Source organism: Musca autumnalis, unplaced genomic scaffold, assembly GCF_047663935.1.
Source record: "Musca autumnalis isolate F117 unplaced genomic scaffold, ASM4766393v1 scaffold_1, whole genome shotgun sequence".
Classification (NCBI taxonomy): Eukaryota; Metazoa; Arthropoda; class Insecta; order Diptera; family Muscidae; genus Musca; species Musca autumnalis.
The window spans coordinates 319,492,079-319,511,053 of NW_027411644.1; the positions used below are offsets into that span (position 1 = coordinate 319,492,079).

The following is an 18,975-nucleotide window of genomic DNA, read 5'->3' on the forward strand; positions in this document are numbered from 1 at the left end:
CTTCAAAGAAGTCTTTTAAGGGAGGGCAGGTAGCTATTTCTGTTTGACTATATGTCTTGGATGTTTCTGCCGATAGACATAACTGCGCGGGATATTAAATGCACATTGTCAGGTGGGTTAGGGGCCTTAGATACATAACAGTTGAAATACTGTGGGGATAGTACGCCCCATTGAGGTACCTCCTGTTTGTTCTTCCTGGGGGGATTTGTGTTCTCGGAATTCCACATAGGACTTCCCGCCATCCATTTCACCAACCATCTCTTGAGATAGTTAGTGAGAGGTTTCCATAACGTTTCTTAGAAGAATGGTGTGGTCTACCGTGTCGAAGGCTTTCGACAGGTCGAGAGCTACAAATATGGTTCTTTTATGTGGTATCTTACTATTTTGTCCTTCTGTGATCCTTGTCGTGACTTCACTGAGGTCTGTTGTCGTGCTTCTTCCAGCTCTAAAGCCATGTTGGTGATCAGCCAGGTGAGAGTGCTCAGTGACGTACGGTAGGAGGATGGACTCGAGGACCTTCACGACTGGCAATAGAAGAGTAATGGGACAGTAGAAGCTGCCTATGTGGGCAGGTTTGCCAGGTTTTGGAACTGGGACTATTTTTCCGGCCTTACACATGTCAGAGAATTCCAATGTGTTAAGACAGAGATTGAAGGTAAATGCGAGATAATTTACACCATGTTTCCCAATGTGTTTCAGCATCTTCGTTGCCGGACCATCCGGAGCTCTTGGCGGCTTTCATACTTGTAAGCACATTATGATGATGGCAAGGTCTGTATTTGGTCTCAGGGCACGGGAAGCTCGGCGTTATCTTCTTCTATCGCGGTTTGGTGTTGGCGAGTGTTCGACGAATCGCCTGCTGAAGGGAGCTGCTGTCTTCGATTGGGGTTTTGGCGTTTGTCGCCAAAGGTTATTTTTATACTTTCGGTGCGCCTGAGGGTTTGAGAGGTTTCGGAGACGTTTTGTGCCTGGATCCTCCGTTTCCTCCTCATCTTCACAGAGCCTGCAATAGTCCACGCCATCATCCTGCCATTTACCGATAAAAGCTCGGATGTTGGAATGACCGGTAATGACTCCCGTCAATACCCTGATTTCTGATTTGCTCAAATTTAAGAGTGAAGTTGTTCTGTTTGTTGATAGAGTCGGCCAAATGGCCCTTGACACGTTGCACCTTGATTCATTATGCCATAGTTCCTTGACTCGTTCTTCAAAGAACGTCTCCACTCTCCGAAAAAGGTGACATATGGGTGGTTTTATTGAATAAGTGATTGCTAGACTTGTTGATTGGGATCCATGTCTTGCCAGTTCATCTGCCTTCTCGTTTCCCATAATGTCACAGTGTCCCTGTACCCAGCAGAGTCGGACAGCGTTTGTGAGGTTCACCAAAGCAGTTCTACACTCAAAAACGGCCTCAGACTTGATGTTGGAGGATTTTATGGCTTTAAGAGCCGGCTGACTATCAAGGAAGATAGTCACCGGTTCAAAGATTTCAACATCCAGACTTTTTATCAACTCTGCAGCCATTTTGATCGCGAAGATTTCGGCTTGGAAAACACTACAGTCGCTGTTCAACCTATATGAGTATGCGAGACAAAGCTTTTCGCAGTAGACGCCAGCTCCGGTACCTTCTTCCATCTTGGAACCGTCTGTGCAGAAAGCCAGACCGCCCAGAGGAGGGTTACTACGGATCCAGTCACCTCTACTAGGGATAACGACCTCAATATCATCAAATCTTTGGACTGGTGATAAGTAGTCGCTAGTCCTCATATGGCATGTAGATTGAGGGCAGGAGAGTGGCCTTCTCTCTACCGTTTTCCAGTAGCACCGTGCACATGTCTCCATTGCTATAATTAGATATAAAGATTAGATAAAGGTTCCTCCTACCCTACCTACCACACAGGTCCTCACCTTGTCCCCCTCGGACGATGCGAAGACCTCGAAGTTGGCATTGTTCAGTCCAGAGACCTTTTTTGTATTTATAAGGTTCCTAGACTAGAACAATGCCCACCTCTGAGTTCGTGAGGGACAGGAGTAGTTCGGCGGCAGCTGCTTTACAATGATGCAGATTAATCTGCAAAATGCGTAGCACCAGCCGCCTACCTACTCCTACTGTGTTTCGCGAGGTGGACTCAGTCGAAACCGAACCCATCCTGAACCAAAATTCAGTTTTCCCTTACGAACCTTGAGGTACTCCTCTCCTGAGGAGTCTACCGCCATCTTCACGTCCATCCCACCATTCTCCTAACAAGGGGTTAGACTTAGGTCTCCTTACTAAGGACTGGACTGTCAGTCCTTAGTAAGGAGACCTGAGTTCTGGAGCTCCAACATCCTCAGCAGAAGTTTCTTGTCCACGGGAGGTGGGGGAACCAATGCTGGGAATACCTTCCTTGATGGAATCGCCGCTAAAGAGAACGCAGCAATTTTTGCCCCCTCCCAAATGTCGTTGAAGCCATTAACGGTCTTCTTAAGGTACTCTTGCGAGCTCCTGTTGAGACATTTGATGACCTTAACTTCCTTCTTAAGGAAGCCACCGCCAAACTGACGGTCACCCTGATCTACCTCAGTGGACACAATGGCTCTACGAAGACGAGTCTCGAAGAGCAACCAGTGACTGTCCCGAAGGGGTCAGCTCTGTCTATGATTGCAACCAGGAGATCGTCAACGGTTGCCAATGTGGCCGTTTTGGCGTAGGGTTTCCTACGTTCTTGATCACGGGCCTTGGTAGCAGCTTGGCTTTGCGATCAAAAACGCCAGCCGTGTTGACCGCCTGGGAGATCATCGTCGTCTTTGGTGAAGGCTGTGGGCCTTCTGAAGAGCGAACCCGCTTCACAGTCTTTGGCTGTGAGGACTTGTTCGCCTTCTCAGAAGTCGATGGTGCCCCCGGCGATCCCCCCGTCGTGACTACCGAACAGCTTGCGCGGGTCTCAGAAACGTTTTGTTCTTCCGCTTTACCCTCGTCAATTGGGGTAGGATTCGGATTTGGGACAGTCACCTTACCCAGTTGACTACTCTTACGAGAGTCTTTTGGTGTCGGATTATGCCCCTTATCCTTTTCCAGTCCCTTCTGATCCGGGTTCGGCTTTTGAACAGCTTTAGGTTCCACCTTACTACCAGAAGCAGCAGACTTCACCTCCACTTTTTTGCTTGTCACCGCAGTCTCTTTCGAGTCTTTGGCTGAAGCAGCGACAGGATCTGGGAGGAAGATTTTGTCCACCAAGAGTTCACATCTGGGTGCGTTAGGTAAAGTTCTTTCGAACTTCCTAACGTACTTGAGCTTACTCTTGATGAAAGTAATCTCCCTCCTTGAATGCGAGTTCGCGTCCCTTCCCACGAACTTGCACAGATACGAAATCTCACGTTTATATTGCCTTGTATCTGCAGCCTCTTTGGCGGATATTGCATTTGAGTTAGTGTCCGTCAATGAAGTCTCCTTGGATTCCCCAACGCAGGCCGGAGACTTAGAGTCAGTGGCTATTGTTGGAGTTTCCGTTGATTCCTCATCGTTGGTCATCAACTTAGAGTCAGTGGCTGTTGATGGATTCTTCATTAACATCCATTGACTCAGTGGCAATCTGCCTCCGAAGCTTAGTATCGGCGGGTGCCGATACAGGACCAGACTGGATCAGATTTATTAGGGAGTTCCCTACTCTGCCTCTCAAGACTGTCTTCGATAACTTTGAGATTTTTGTGTAGGTCGTCCCCGCCCAAAACTACGGTCCTGTCAGCCGTGGACTGATTTACACCAGTTATGGCTAAAGCGTTGTCCTTTGGAATTGCCGGTTCGTCAACTATATTTCGGATTGTTACGGCTGTAGGTGCCCAGGCATCCACACCTAAGACATCCGGATCACAATCGCTTGATCTCGACGACTCACCAACGCTTACCGCCGGTACTGGGTTATTAACTCCCTGCACCGTAACTTTACTCCTTTTGTGACTTTTACTCCTCTTAGTTGATTTATTTAAGGGAACTACCCTGATCCAATTTTGGTCCTCGGGGGTTTAAAAAGAAAAACCCACAGGGTCTTTGAGATATGTGAAGACAGTGCCGACCCCACATAACTCAGGGACCCCCTTCCCATCCGCCACATCTAATTAATTGGAGTAGTTACATCTAATATTTTGGAGTAGTTAGCAGTCGGAATCAGTCCCACCACGTTCAGTGGAAGTCTCATTTCAGGCGTCCAAGTGGTGAACAGAGTGGCAGTGGATTTAGCTGCTGATATTTTCATATTCCTCAGATGAAAGAACTGCACTTAGTCAGCTGTGGAGACATCTAACCTATCACATATGTGATATGTGTTTATATGGCGTATAATGCTGTTGTATGTCGGAAGAGGCATAGTACATTTTCCGTAATCCATGTTGATGTTGAGCAACTGGAAAAATGCTTCTTATCGTGGGGAGAAGTCGCTAGAATCGTTCATATCTTTCCTACTATCGGCCTATATGATTCACCTCAGCTGACATCCTTGCCGGGCTTCAATAGCGGGACCACCCTGCCAACTTTTCAGGCTTCTGCTATAATATGTTTGGCTAACAATAGGTTGGAGACACTTGTTAAATACTTAGCTTCGGATTGCTTAAGCATTACCATTGATATTCCGTCTGGGTGGAACGCTTTAAATGATTTCGCGTTCCGGATGACGTCTGCAACATCGTAAATTGTGGTGGTACCTCCTCTGCTGGGAGGGCTCTTCTTATACGGCGTAGCACACTCCTCTTTGTCCTATCTCTTTCGGGGTGCTCTATAAACTACCGTTTAAAATAACACCCGCACCTCTTTGGATCAGTCACTGTCGCGCCGTTGAAAGTAACAACCGTTATTTCCCGGATTCGAGAGCTATGTAACCGTTGCCCACAATTTACTTAATCCCGGTGGCCTAGCCTCCTTTTCCGCTTATGTTCGCCTACTAGTCTGTTGACTTCAAGTGTAAGTTCCTCAACTTTTGGGTCTTCAGGGTTCGTACGACGTGATGACTTGATTTGAATGTCCCGTCTCCACTGCTGGGAAAGCGGTGATTGGTAAATTCTCTGAACCCTTGCCAAGTTTCCCATGGTTCCGAAAAGTACGGAGCTTATGAAATCCGGTGGCCTTTTTACGGAAACGGTGATAGGAAGATGGTCTGAGACAAGGGAAATTACGGATTGGCAGGATACGTCATTTATCAGATCCTCGTAGGGGTGTCTTCATCCACCGTGCAAAACGTGGAGCTATTAATTTGCTCGGCCAGCGCTGTACCCCTCTGGACATTACCTAGGACGGAATAACAAGCTCGTAATGGACATTGAAGTTCTTTAGCGCCAGACAGTTATTGCTGTCTATATGCGAACTAATGTCGGGTATTTAACACAGGCCACAGTTATTCATCGGCAGTATGTATACATTAAGCAGCTCGACCTCGCCAGTACACACATTGATATGTTTACTTTAGCTCTGTTCCAGAACAATTTTTACCACTTTTACACATTTTGCGTTCCCGTACAAAAAATGTATATGAAAATCGTTCACGACTTTTACCACTTTATAAAGTACGGGAACAGGCCATTTTTGTGTTTGTGTTCGTGAGAGTAGTGTTGCCTATAGTTGAGGTCTTGTATTGCATGTTTGATCGCTGAAATGCTGTTGGCGCCCAATCTTGGCTGTTTTGTATTGCAACAGGTAGTAGTTCTGTGTAGACTATTATAGGTGTGTTCGTTTTCTCAACAATTTGTACAAATTTGTACAAGTCCAGTAACTTCTTGTAATCGGCTAAGGTCTTTTGCATTGTACTGTAGAGTAAACGAACAACATCCAGTAACAATTTGTACAAATTTTGAGTAAACGAACACACATTATGAGAATACGCAGGTGTTGATAAAACATGAGTTGTACTTCGATATTTTTTCTATCCAAAAAGTGAAAGTAACACTATTGCTTTTTGGGGATTGTGTCACGCGAAAATCGCCAATTTGCCAATCTTACTATGTCAACGCAATTTTCACGTTGAATTAGTTTCCATTAACAAATTATTGCTGTTGGATACAAACATCTGATTATATTACCTCCTCATAATTGTGATATATGTATACGTCAATAAAATATGGGATAAAAACAAATCAGAATACCAAAAATAACAACGATCTTATCATAAATACGATTTGATTTCATTAACGTTCACGATAACCACCACACGAACTTTATAACATTTCAAAGTTCGAAATAAACAAGAAAATGAGGTAAGAAATAGAATCAAATTTAACAACTGTTTATCAATGCAATTTCGATATCAGATCCTGTAGATGTTGCGATAAATCACTGATAATAACAGATGGAGAAATATGGTGAAATCTCCTATCTCTATCTCTCAGAATAAAGCCAATTCATATGCATATTATGTTGAGTTTATTAACCTTAGGGTATGCTTTCTCCTTTGACCCTTTGAAGTGGGTGTTAAAGTCCAAAGGGTTGAGTTATTCGTGAGGAATGCATCCCTCGAAGGACAAGTCGCCATCGCTCCCGATTTGGCCTTTGAGGGCTATGTTCCCCACTCAACAGGGTATTAGGTGAAGGAATTAATGACTTTAAGCCCCCACATCGAGCCAAAATCTGTATCCCGGGTATTTATCAGTTAACATAGGAAAACCACAAAACCATTTTATGTTGATATTGGGAATGCATTTTTATTCTTTATCTTTAAATAATAATAAACAATTCTGTTTAACAAAATAAAATAAAAAATTAATTTTTGTAGATTATTAAAATAATTTAATAAATAATATTATACAAATTATTTTGTTGTGTGGTAACGTTTTGTTTCTATATCTAAGTATGTATATGATTTATGGTTTTTATTTTAACTAATACGGCCGTCAATCAGCAGCCTTCACACCTCACTCGGGGCATTACGTCGTTGCTCATTCAATAATACCTCTTAAGTTATTGGTATTTTTTATATCACGAAAATCGGCACGTAATTGAATGAATTGACGCACTACCGATTTGTCCAAGTAATTCTAAAACAACAAGAAAAAGAACAACAACAAAACAATTGAAAACTCAAATTAATAACATTATTTCAAATGAGATTAGTCTGATGGGTAGCCACGCCGTAAAATGCTGAATAATGTAGTAAGGTGGAATATTGAAACGTAAACAAAACAAATATTGATTCAATTTGAATAGTCATTAAAGGTTTGCATTGTTGGGTATGCCTCTGTATGTGACCCACACTAAACTAATTGAAAATTTTGAAACTTACCAAAGTTTCTCCCGTACACACTTCCAGTAAATTCTCCGGCTTGACCAACAACAAATTACACAAAGCATGCAGTATATCAAAGAGCTGAGTAACCAGAGGACTCTCCAGTTCGCGAATACATTTGCGATACTCATTAATGTCACAAATTGCGCACATTGCTCCCGCGGTATTGAATTGCATTGTCTGTAAATGATCGTAGATGACACGATGCAACCGGACACCGAATTCATTGAGTATTTGTTTTTGATTTTCTCCATCGAGGCATTTTTTAATTTGCTTTATAACGGGGTGAATGTTCTGCACAACATGTAAACAGGCCTGCAATAAGAAAAAGGTAATACAAATTAACAAAAAAAAACAGGAAAAGAAAATTAGGATTTTACAGGTCTCAACGGAGGTCTTCTATTCAATAGAACTACTACGTACTAGTTTACTAAAGTCTGCAAAGGAGACTTATACAGAAGCCTGTATCTATAGAAGCCTATTCTATAGAGACCTCACTTGGGTCTTATATTCTACAGAAGCCTCCTAGGGATGCCTTCTATTGTATAGAAGCCTTTCAGGGAGGTGTTTTATTGTATTGAAGCCTTCCTGGGAGGTGTTTATAATCTCAGCGTTTATGCTCACGAGGGTATGTACACTTTCATACAGGCAAAATGTGCCTCCTCGAAATAATGTTTTTACACCCCAATTATGATTGGACGAAATCCGTTTCAGACCATTTGGAGTCGATTTAGCAATGTCCGCCCGTCTGTCTGGCTGCCAGGAGCGCACGGTAACTCTCGAACGGATCAACCGATTCGGTCCACAATTTGGCTGTCGTAATATTTTGCCCAAAGTTAGTTTAAGTTTGATGATGGGTTACATTGGTCCACTCCTTCCGGTACCTCCCCCACAAAAGTTCGAAAATGATCGGAAAATTTGTACCCACGATTACTCTTGAAGGTCTTGAGTAACCGATTTGGCCCATACTTTGCACATCGTGAAATTTCTACCAGATAGTTGAAGTTCCAATATGGACTCAATCGGTCCAATTCTTCGGGTACCTCCCACACAAAATATCAGAAAAGTTCAGTTTAGGACCCCCACAAAAGTTCAAAAATGTTCGGAAAATTTGGTCCATACTTTGCACATCGTGAAATTTCTACCAGACTTAGATTAGGTTCCAATATGGACTGAAAAGACCCTAAATACATTCGATCTGTCCGTAGATGAAAGTTTCAATTCACTTAGTCTGAGGGTATATCTCTGTCGCCAAGGCCAACATATACTTTTTTCTATTCTATAGAAGCCTCCAACGGAGGTCTTCTATTCTATAGAAACCTCCAACGGAGGTCTTCTATTCTATAGAAACCTCCAACGGAGGTCTTCTATTCTATAGAAACCTCCAACGGAGGTCTTCTATTCTATAGAAACCTCCAACGGAGGTCTTCTATTCTATAGAAACCTCCAACGGAGGTCTTCTATTCTATAGAAACCTCCAACGGAGGTCTTCTATTCTATAGAAACCTCCAACGGAGGTCTTCTATTCTATAGAAACTTCCAACGGAGGTCTTCTATTCTATAGAAACCTCCAACGGAGGTCTTCTATTCTATAGAAACCTCCAACGGAGGTCTTCTATTCTATAGAAACCTCCAACGGAGGTCTTCTATTCTATAGAAGCCTCCTAGGGAGGTCGTATTTTCTATAGAAACCTCCAACGGAGGTCTTCTATTCTATAGAAACCTCCAACGGAGGTCTTCTATTCTATAGAAACCTCCAACGGAGGTCTTCTATTCTATAGAAACCTCCAACGGAGGTCTTCTATTCTATAGAAACCTCCAACGGAGGTCTTCTATTCTATAGAAACCTCCTAGGGAGGTCTTCTATTCTATAGAAGCCTCCAACGGAGGTCTTCTATTCTATAGAAGCCTCCAACGGAGGTCTTCTATTCTATAGAAGCCTCCTAGGGAGGTCTTCTATTCTATAGAAGCCTCCTAGGGAGGTCTTCTATTCTATAAAAGCCTCCTAGGGAGGTCTTCTATTCTATAGAAGCCTCCTAGGGAGGTCTTCCATTCTATAGAAGCCTCCTTGGGAGGTCTTCTATTCTATAGAAGCCTCCTAGGGAGGTCTTCTATTCTATAGAAGCCTCCTAGGGAGGTCTTCTATTCTATAGAAGCCTCCTAGGGAGGTCTTCTATTCTATAGAAGCCTCCTAGGGAGGTCTTCTATTCTATAGAAGCCTCCTAGGGAGGTCTTCTATTCTATAGAAGCCTCCTAGGGAGGTCTTCTATTCTATCGAAGCCTCCTAGGGAGGTCTTCTATTCTATAGAAGCCTCCTAGGGAGGTCTTCCATTCTATAGAAGCCTCCTAGGGAGGTCTTCTATTCTATAGAAGCCTCCTTGGGAGGTCTTCTATTCTATAGAAGCCTCCTAGGGAGGTCTTCTATTCTATAGAAGCCTCCTAGGGAGGTCTTCTATTCTATAGAAGCCTCCTAGGGATGTCTTCTATTCTATAGAAGCCTCCTAGGGAGGTCTTCTATTCTATAGAAGCCTCCTAGGGAGGTCTTCTATTCTATAGAAGCCTCCTAGGGAGGTCTTCTATTCTATAGAAGCCTCCTATGGAGGTCTTCTATTCTATAGAAGCCTCCTAGGGATGTCTTCTATTCTATAGAAGCCTCCTAGGGAGGTCGTATTTTCTATAGAAGCCTCCTAGGGAGGTCGTATTTTCTATAGAAGCCTTCTAGGGAGGTCTTCTATTCTACAGAAGCCTCCTAGGGAGGTCTTCTATTCTATAGAAGCCTCCTAGGGAGGTCTTCTATTCTATAGAAGCCTCCTAGGGAGGTCTTCTTTTCTATAGAAGCCTTCTAGGGAGGTCTACTATTCTACAGAAGCCTCCTAGGGAGGTCTTCTATTCTATAGAAGCCTCCTACGGATGTCTTCTATAGTATAAAAGCCTCTTACGGATGTCTTCTATTGTATAGAAGCCTTCGACGGAGGTCTTCTACTCCATCCATCTCATTTGTTAATAAAGGTATTTTAACAGCCAGAGCCATAGGTCAGGACGGTTTGGCAACCGAAAGGTTGAAACACTTCGTTTAAATCTGACAACCAATCTTGTCCAAAGACAGATATTACTGCACACCTCCAATATCATTACTTACCGCTGATGTTATGGTATCAAACTCAAAATCTGGTTTATTATAATCGGTCTTCTTCTGTTCATTGGTTAAGTAGAATTTTACCCAACCAATGACGGCATTCAATGTACGATCTAGGCCCTGATCAAGTTTAGCTTCAATTTGTTCCATCATCATGCGTTTTTTGAAAATGTATTCGGAATATTTCGGAGTATTTCTAGAAATTAGAAAAAAACACATGAACATTTTCCCCTTCCTCTATAAATGATTGCGCAAACGCACACACTTACATTACACATGGTACCACCGAAGTGTTGCACTGATCCTCCAGCAGATGGACAATAATATTTGTCTTTTGGACCACATCAAAAAAGTACAGCTGAGGAAATTGTCTACCAGATTCAGAAATTGGTATAATATTCAGACCCAAGCCCAGGGCATAGGTGGCATGTTCATGCATCAGATACTTCAGTAGAATATCATTCAATTTTATAATATTGCTCGGTAATTCCGATTCATTGGATAGAGCACGACAACGTTTAAGGGAGGCATTGGCATCTTGCAGCATTTTAATGGCCAATTCCTCAGATAGAAACGTCTCACCACCATAATCTTCAACTTGAGCAATGTTTATGTTCGCCTTGGTTCGAATAAGTTCCTGCATATCACGTTTCAGCTCTTGGAAACGTTCCGCAGGTTTCTTTTGATGATTTTTACTGGCGTAAAATTTCTCCAATTCATTGGCACATTTTCTAGTCAGGAATTGTGATTCAATTTCAACATAATTGGCCAAGTGTTTTTGGAAAATTTGTTGGGTTAATTTATTTAATAAATCATCATCCATTGCGGACATGTAATGTTGAAGTTCCGTGGATAGTTTAAGGGTGCTAAAAAAAGACAGAATTTAATAATCCATAAAAGTAGTGGTTGCTCGCCTCCAACTTACCGTGAATATAGCTCATACAATGTCTTTAAATATTTCTCCTCATCACGTTTATCATCCAGTTTGGTCATGGCATACTGATGCAGTTTCAATTGATAAATGTTCAATATGAATTTCGACATTACTTGCTGAGGATTGGAGAAGACTTTCTTTATGATTTCGTAATGATGTTTACACATTGGTACAATACCAATGAAAATATCCTTTCCACCGTATGGTGTCATCTGACTTTGTTCAATATAGGCATCAATGCACTGGGCATAGCCTTTGAATTGCGATAGTATTTGGGCAAGCTTTTTCATTTTTTCAATATCTTCACTTTTTTGGGCAGTTGCAAATTCTTCTATCAATCGTCGCTCTACCTCATCGTATTTCTTTTCAATTTTCCTTTTGGAATCGACAAATTTCTCTGGTGGCAAATCTTGGGAAATGGCATACAATTTTTGTATGACATCGGCAGCTTCATATAAACGGGTTGGGTCCGTAAATATGTCATTCACAATTGGACCAGAAATAAGAAATTCCGACATATAATTGAGAAGCGTTTGGGCTTCAACTGTCCGACTACGTGGTGTATTGACATTTTCCAATTGTTCGCCCAAATGTATTATCTTCCCAGCCACCGAATTAATTTTCTCATCCAACTGCCAAAATACATCCGACGCGAGTTGATGACGTTCTTGTAATTTGACAATATTTTTTGCATGAGCCTCCTGTTCTTGTTTCAGTGCCTCCTCAAGACGTTCACATTTTGCTTGTTGTCGTTCTTGGAGAACTTTCAGATCTTTAATGGTTTGTATGAATGTGTCATGCAAAGCTGTGGGATTGAAATCTTTGATGCCTGCACCAATAATGCCTTCCAATCGGGATTGTTTGCCACTGATGTTGTCACACTCATTGTTTGTACGCCAAGTTAATCTTTCGATAAATCCACTGACCTCAAAGGGTTCCTAGAAAAAATTGATATAATTTACAATTATTTTAATTGTTTTTTATTCTTCATACCTGTTCAAACTCTTCCATATATTGGGATAGCATTTTTAAAATTGTTTTTTATTTCCAAGGCGAATAATTACTAATGTCTCAAAATTTAAGGCGTTTCAGTGTGAGGAGAAATCATGGATAAATATCAGATTAAAACAAAAATAAAAATGTTATGAACGAGAGATCAAAGCAAAATCAGGGTGTTTAGAACAGGTACAAAGCAAGTTGAAATAACAGCTGATTTTAGTTATTCTTCCAACAATGAGGACGCACAGTGTGATGTAGAGCTGGCAAAAAATCGATGGCACTATCGATAATATCGATTGTTATTTATAAATTCAATATCGATAGATAGTTTTACCTATCGATATTATCGGAATAACAACCTCTAACCTGAAATTCATTGAAATAAATAGAAATTTCGCTACTTTTCGGTTATGTGTGTGTGAGAAAGTAAGCCCGTAGTCACACATACACATTTTTCGGTAAAGTAAAATGTATTTTTTTATATTTTTTATAAAATAAAAGCAATTGTTTATTCTGCCTCACATTTCTGTGAACTATTTGTGCAACATTTCAAGAAAATCATTGACATTTCCGCCATTTTCATTTCCAAATTAATGGTGATGACAGCTTAACGATAATATCGATAGCAATCGATATTTTAAAACATTATATCGAAAATATCTAATGTTGGGAATATCGATGGTTTGCCAGCTCTAGTGTGATGGCATTTACTGCATTTACTGGCCTGTTCCCGTACATTATAAAGTGGTAAAAATCGTAAAAGTTGTAAAAGTCGTAAACGATTTTCATATAAATTATGTGTACATGAACGCAAAATATGTAAAAGTGGTAAAAATTGTAAAAACTTTTTAGTTCTGGAACAGAGCTTACATCAGCTATGAACAAATCAGCATGGTACAATAATACAGGTAGCATTATCATGCCAGCTGATGGTAACATATGGTCTGTTCCTTTACTTTAAAAAATGGTAACAGTGGCAAAAAATGGTAAAAGTGGTGAACTGGTCTCATATAAATTGTATGCTTGTTAAAGTAAAGGAACGTTTTGCAGGTTAAAAATGGTAAGAAATGGTAACCTCAGGCAGGTAAAGGAACAGAGCTATAATGTGTGAATTGCATTGAATTGATGTCAAATTTTGACATCTTATGTTGCCAACAATTGCCGATGCGGCTACCTGTGTATTTGTACCATGCAAATCAGTACTCTAGCGTCGATTCATGGCAGAAAGACTACAGTCACACCATGGCACAATAATACAGGTACAACGGGAAAAACAGCTGATTATCACACTAGTTGTCAAAATGCATTATTGTGAATAAAATCACATACAAAAGGTAAACAAGCAATTCACAGCAATGCGTTATTGTGAACAATTTTAACGTTTGGTATGATTTGATGTAACACCTTCTTATTCCACCATGAGTCACACATATTAGGTCTGTATGATAACTTCGCAAGTGAAAAGTACTTGCAAGTACTCAGCAAGTTCTCAGTAACCTCTCTGCACTAATTTTACTCTCTCGAAGCAAAACAATTGCAGACTGTTATCGAACAGCAATTTGCCAACACTTCCAAGAAGTCAGCTGATTTGATAAACAAGAAGAAGTTGGCGGAAAAGATTAAATAAAATAAATAATCGTTTTTCTAAATTTATTTAATATTTTTTCCCTTTTTTATTTCTATTTATTTTAATAACCAAACGTTTGTTTATGTTTTTGCCAAGAAGTCCGCCATAAAGCATTCGAATTTAAATCAGCTGATCAAACTTGCAAATTCTTACAAGAAAAATTTTCCTTGCAAAAACTTGTAAACAAAACTCTCCAAAATTCTCTCACAATTGTCTCCAAATTCGCTCTCTTTTACTTTACAAACAGCATTTTGTAAAAGTTTGTGCAAATTTGTACAAACTTTTGGGTTATCGTACAGACCTATTATTTTGTGCATCATTGATTTACATCAAAAAAATTTTAAGTCAACACGCCATTTAAGTTGCCAATTTCTTGGAATATCTGTCAAATAAATGACGTATTTCCGCAAAACACATTAGCTTTGTTCCTTTACTTTTTTAATGGTAAAAGTGGTAAAACAGAAAAGTGTGAAAATTTCTCAAAATTGCTCTCTCATGAACATTTCTACCTGAAAAGTAAAGGAACGGAAAAATGGTAAATCTGGTAGCAATGTCAAAAAGAAACATAAAAAATCAATTTTCGTCTTTTATTTCACAGTTTTTAATTTAGTTTTGTCAGCGTTCGACTTTTTCTTCTGTTCTTTGTCCATTTTTTCTTCATTGTGAAATAATCGTCAAACAAAAGTCGAAAAATCAGTTCTACCATTTTTTACCTGCAGAATTTTGCTGGTAGCCTGTGGTAGAAGGCATATCGTCGGTGTCATGCCATGTAATTTTTGACTTTTTGAGATACAGGTGGTTTCTAGGGTTTTCCGGTATGCTCTTTCTGAATTTCTAGTCGGCTTTCTCCTATCTGCTCTAGTTTCCGAGATATCCACGCCTCGACGGAAAAGCATAAACTTTTTTCAGTTAGTCCCAATCATTAGGCGAGTTTACTTGCGGCAATTGTCAGTTTGTGGGTGAGAGAGGGTGTTGATAGGCAAAGGGTTACAATATACCTCACCTCTCTCTCCATCAGACTGACAATTGCCGCAAGTAAACTCGCCTAATGTAAATTGGGACTTAAAAAATTAATATTTTAAAAACTTACAAGTTTAAAAACACAATTCAAAAATCAGAATTTTAATTTTCGATTTAGAAGTATTTAATTTATTGAGCCAAATATGGAAAAGTTTATGTCACTTTGTTCCATGTGATTTACAGTATTTCACATTTGTGTCATAAGTGCGGATATGGAACAAATCGACAAAAATTCTCTTTTTAAAAAAATCTCTATAACTTTTATATTCCAATACATATTCCTCTAAATTTCTGCAAATATGTTCTATATACTATTATTAATATTTCAAGTCAAAAATATAAATATTTGCTTTAGTCAGGTCCATACAGTTTTGACGCAAAACATTAAAATGCGATTATCTCAAAATGGGCAAATGGCGTATGGAACACTTAAGCATGACACCGACGATATGTTCTCTTTCTCTCTCACTCTCTTAAAAATTGCTGCCAGTTTTACCACTTTTCGGGGTTAAGGAACGCTTTGCAGGTTAAAATGGTAACCTCAGGTAAGTAAAGGAACATAGCTCTTATTTAGGTACTAGGGTAAATTAGTGATCTCCCAGCTAGCATTTGGAAGATTGTTTTCTTCAAAAATCACTTTGCGGAGACTATTTAGAGTCTTTTTGGTGATTCAAAATTAATTAAGTTCCTTGTATGATAAGAAAGGAACTCGAAAATGAATCCCTGTAATGATAAAAATGAGTTCAATTTAAAATACAACAACAAATGTGTAGCAATCACAAATAAATCATTGAGGCGTTTAAAATATGACTATTTTTCGTTATTTATTGTCACATTTTGATTTTCATGAATATTGAAAAATGCTTAATCAAAATAGGGTCATGCATGTGTTTGAAAAGTGATTATAATTATGTATCTTCTGATCATAGCCCTGTTCCTTTACGTGCAAGAATCTTCAACTTTTACCACTTTTTACTCGAAAAGCGTTCCTTTACTTCTGACACCACACAATTCATATGAGAGCAGTTCACAACTTTTGCTACTTTTGCCGGTTTTACCATTTTCAAAAGTAAAGGAACACACCACATATTTTGAAGAGATAGGTGATTAAAAAATGATTTTGTTTTACTTTTGTTTGGTTGTAAATAATCCTCATATACACTTTCTATAAAGCTATGATATAAATGTAAATTATAATATAGACAAACACAACACATGTTCACGTTTTGCCAAGTGAAATGAAAAAGCAGTATACTAACCACCGCGCAACTTAAAGGATAATTAAAAGACATAACAAAGCAGAAAAGACAATAAAACAAAGGAAAGAAACAAAAAAGAATAAAAAGAAAATTTTATATTTTAATTAATTCTCTTTCGAGTTGAGCTTTCATGACCTAAGAGATACATTGAAAAATTAGGAGTCAACCGAAGTCCCACGCATCCAACCATTACGCTACGTTTCACGGGTGGTTAAGCCGATCTTCAGGCGTATTAGGATGTTGTTTGTGTGGCAGACGAAGACAAAGCTTGGTAACTAGTATATAGCTGTGTTCCAGAACTAAAAAGCTTTTACAATTTTTACGACTTTTACATATTTTACTCGTTCCCGTACACCAAAAAGGTGGAAAATGTTCACTGCTCTTTAAACAAAAATGGCGCTGAATGACGCTCTCTTTAAAAACTTTTTACACGACAAATTTGGGCGAGTAAAAAAATAGTAACATGGTTGCCGGCGTCTAATTGGCTGGTACGCCGACTTTGACATTTGTTCCAGTTTTTTGATGTATTTTCCATTTTTCCGTTCCCGAACTATTTCAAAAAACTTGTGTGTAAGAATAAATTTTTTGCAGTTCTCTCTTTTACGAGTTTTACTATTAAAAAGTACGGGAACCAAGCTTATATGTATGTATATCCATGATGAAATTATAAGGTGGCGTAAAACGGCCAGCTGATTGGTTTCAATCTGTCAAATATTTTGTTATTGTGAATAAATTGTATGAAAACGTAAACAAACATTTTGACATATTGAAGAATTTTCGGCCAAAATAGATTTGTTGTTGTGCTACTTACGTGACCTGATAAATAGATCTTGATGTATATCGCACTTAATTAGATAAATGCATATGCGAAATTATGTCAGTTAATTGACAACCAGTTTCTGTATGTCGAAAGAAGAATGTGTGCGAATGAAACACGTCCAAACTCTTGTGTGTTTTTCAATTTTTGTTTTTGTTTTGAAGCAAAAGCAAAGGTAAAATTATTTCGAAAACTAAAGTTTGGGCGTGTTTCATTCGCACACATTCTTCTTTCGACATACAGAAACAGGCTGTTAAACTCCAATCTTGTCCTATAGTCCTGCTTGGTAATCACAGGACTATCCTGCAGTAATAGTAAGTTTAGATTAACGAAATCCACTCGATTTCAACTGTCAATTCCATTGCTTAAATGTCAAATGAAATCCAATGGATTTCAGATGAGTTTTCATTTGACGTATACGCAAAGGAATTGACGGTCGAAATCGAGTGGATTTCGTAAATGTAAACCAAGCATAATACTTGCGAATGAACGATTTGTCAAGTATTGACATTTACTGGAATTTGTCCTAAAAGTACGGGAACGGAAATATTACAAATATTGTAAAATTTCTAGCTGGAATGAAAATCGGATTCCAGCAATCACGATATTAGATCAGCCGAACTTTTCAAGTAGAAAATAAGAGAATGGCATTTTTGTTTTCGCTGTCTTAAGTACAGTACACATTGTCAGTTTTGAATGACGATTTATTGCAATTATCGATAACTGTCCAACCGTCCAGCAACCACAAAATATTTCGTGGTTGCATGATGAATGACAAAAATGAACGGTCACACTAGCAAGCAACAACAAAGCTGTCATTCAAAACTGACAATGTGTACCCAGCTTTAAGATTTGAGTACAACTTTTCCTATTTTTGGAACAGTTATCTAGCAATAATATTCTGGAGCATAACTGAGGTGATTTTTATTTTTACTATATTTGGTACTTTTAAAATAAACCGTGAAGTTCTAAATTTCATATGTTTTTGTAAAAACGACTATCTACGCGCATATGTACATCTACCTCTATTATTGCTCCATGTCATTAGACGTTCATCAGACCATCTGCTTTTTCACATGTATGACATCAGCTGTTCTGTATATTAGTATAGTCTTATGCCAGACTATGAAAATTTTCATGTACGTGAAAATGAGTTTATAGGCAAGAGGTTCTGTAATCTGAAATTATTCTTTGTGTTTAAACTCGTAACTCCCAAACCAATGCAAAGCAACTCCTGTGCCAGACACTGAAAATAACACATGAAAATATTTTAGCTTTTATGGGTACTTTACACGATATGTTTTTTACATATGAGTTGTCACTTTGCATATACATTTTGTTTTGGAGAAGTGACAACTCATATGTAAAAAACATACCGTGTAAAGTACCCATTAGGAGAGCGGCGGTGAAGGAGCTCCCTTTCTCCCTTCTTACCCATAAGCTCAAAACATTTTCATGAAAATTTTCATAGTCTGGCACAAGACCAACGAAAATATCACAATTTTCCCAGCCAGCATTTTTTGAAATTTTTAATCAAATTCGAGTCTTTTTTGATCAGACTGCACGATTAAAAAGTTAGAATATGAGCTCATTTTCTGATCATAAATGACTCCTTTGTCGGTAGGAAAACATAACCTCAGGCGACTCGTCTAAGCAAATCACAAATGAGTCTTCCTCTGCATTAGTTTCGAGTCATTTTTGCCCATTTTCTGATGGTATATAAAGTCTTTTTCGATTCGCATTTCAATCATTTATTGGTGATTTGTTGAATAATTTGGGACTCTTTTTCGAGTCTTTTTTGGGTCATGATTATAATCGTTTATGAATCGCTAGGGAGTCATTTATGAGTATTTTTATTAAACGAAATAAATTAAAAGAAATTTCCCTTTATTCTCTTTTTCTTTCCTTTGTTTTGTTTTCTTTTCTGCTTTGTTATGAC

General features: G+C 39.1%; 1 protein-coding gene across 1 annotated transcript; it reads right to left on the reverse strand.

Annotated features, from left to right (window-relative positions):
• Window positions 1-6,636: 6,636 nt before the first annotated feature.
• Window positions 6,637-12,459, reverse strand: Sec10 (Exocyst complex component Sec10). The gene is made up of 6 exons (XM_073962477.1): window positions 12,308-12,459; window positions 11,306-12,252; window positions 10,650-11,246; window positions 10,384-10,576; window positions 7,242-7,559; window positions 6,637-6,996 (listed from the first exon to the last, which is right to left on the reverse strand). Exons 1-6 carry the CDS (start codon window positions 12,338-12,340, stop codon window positions 6,898-6,900), a joined length of 2,187 nt encoding a protein of 728 aa, XP_073818578.1. The 5' UTR covers window positions 12,341-12,459; the 3' UTR covers window positions 6,637-6,897.
• Window positions 12,460-18,975: the final 6,516 nt, after the last annotated feature.

Coding starts and splice junctions, on each gene's coding strand:
- Sec10 (XM_073962477.1), bottom strand. CDS start 12,340: ATGCTATCCCAATATATGGAAGAGTTTGAACAG. Junction 12,253..12,307: donor ATATGGAAGAGTTTGAACAG/GTATGAAGAATA, acceptor AATTTTTTCTAG/GAACCCTTTGAGGTCAGTGG. Junction 7,560..10,383: donor TTGATACCATAACATCAGCG/GTAAGTAATGAT, acceptor TTCTTATTGCAG/GCCTGTTTACATGTTGTGCA.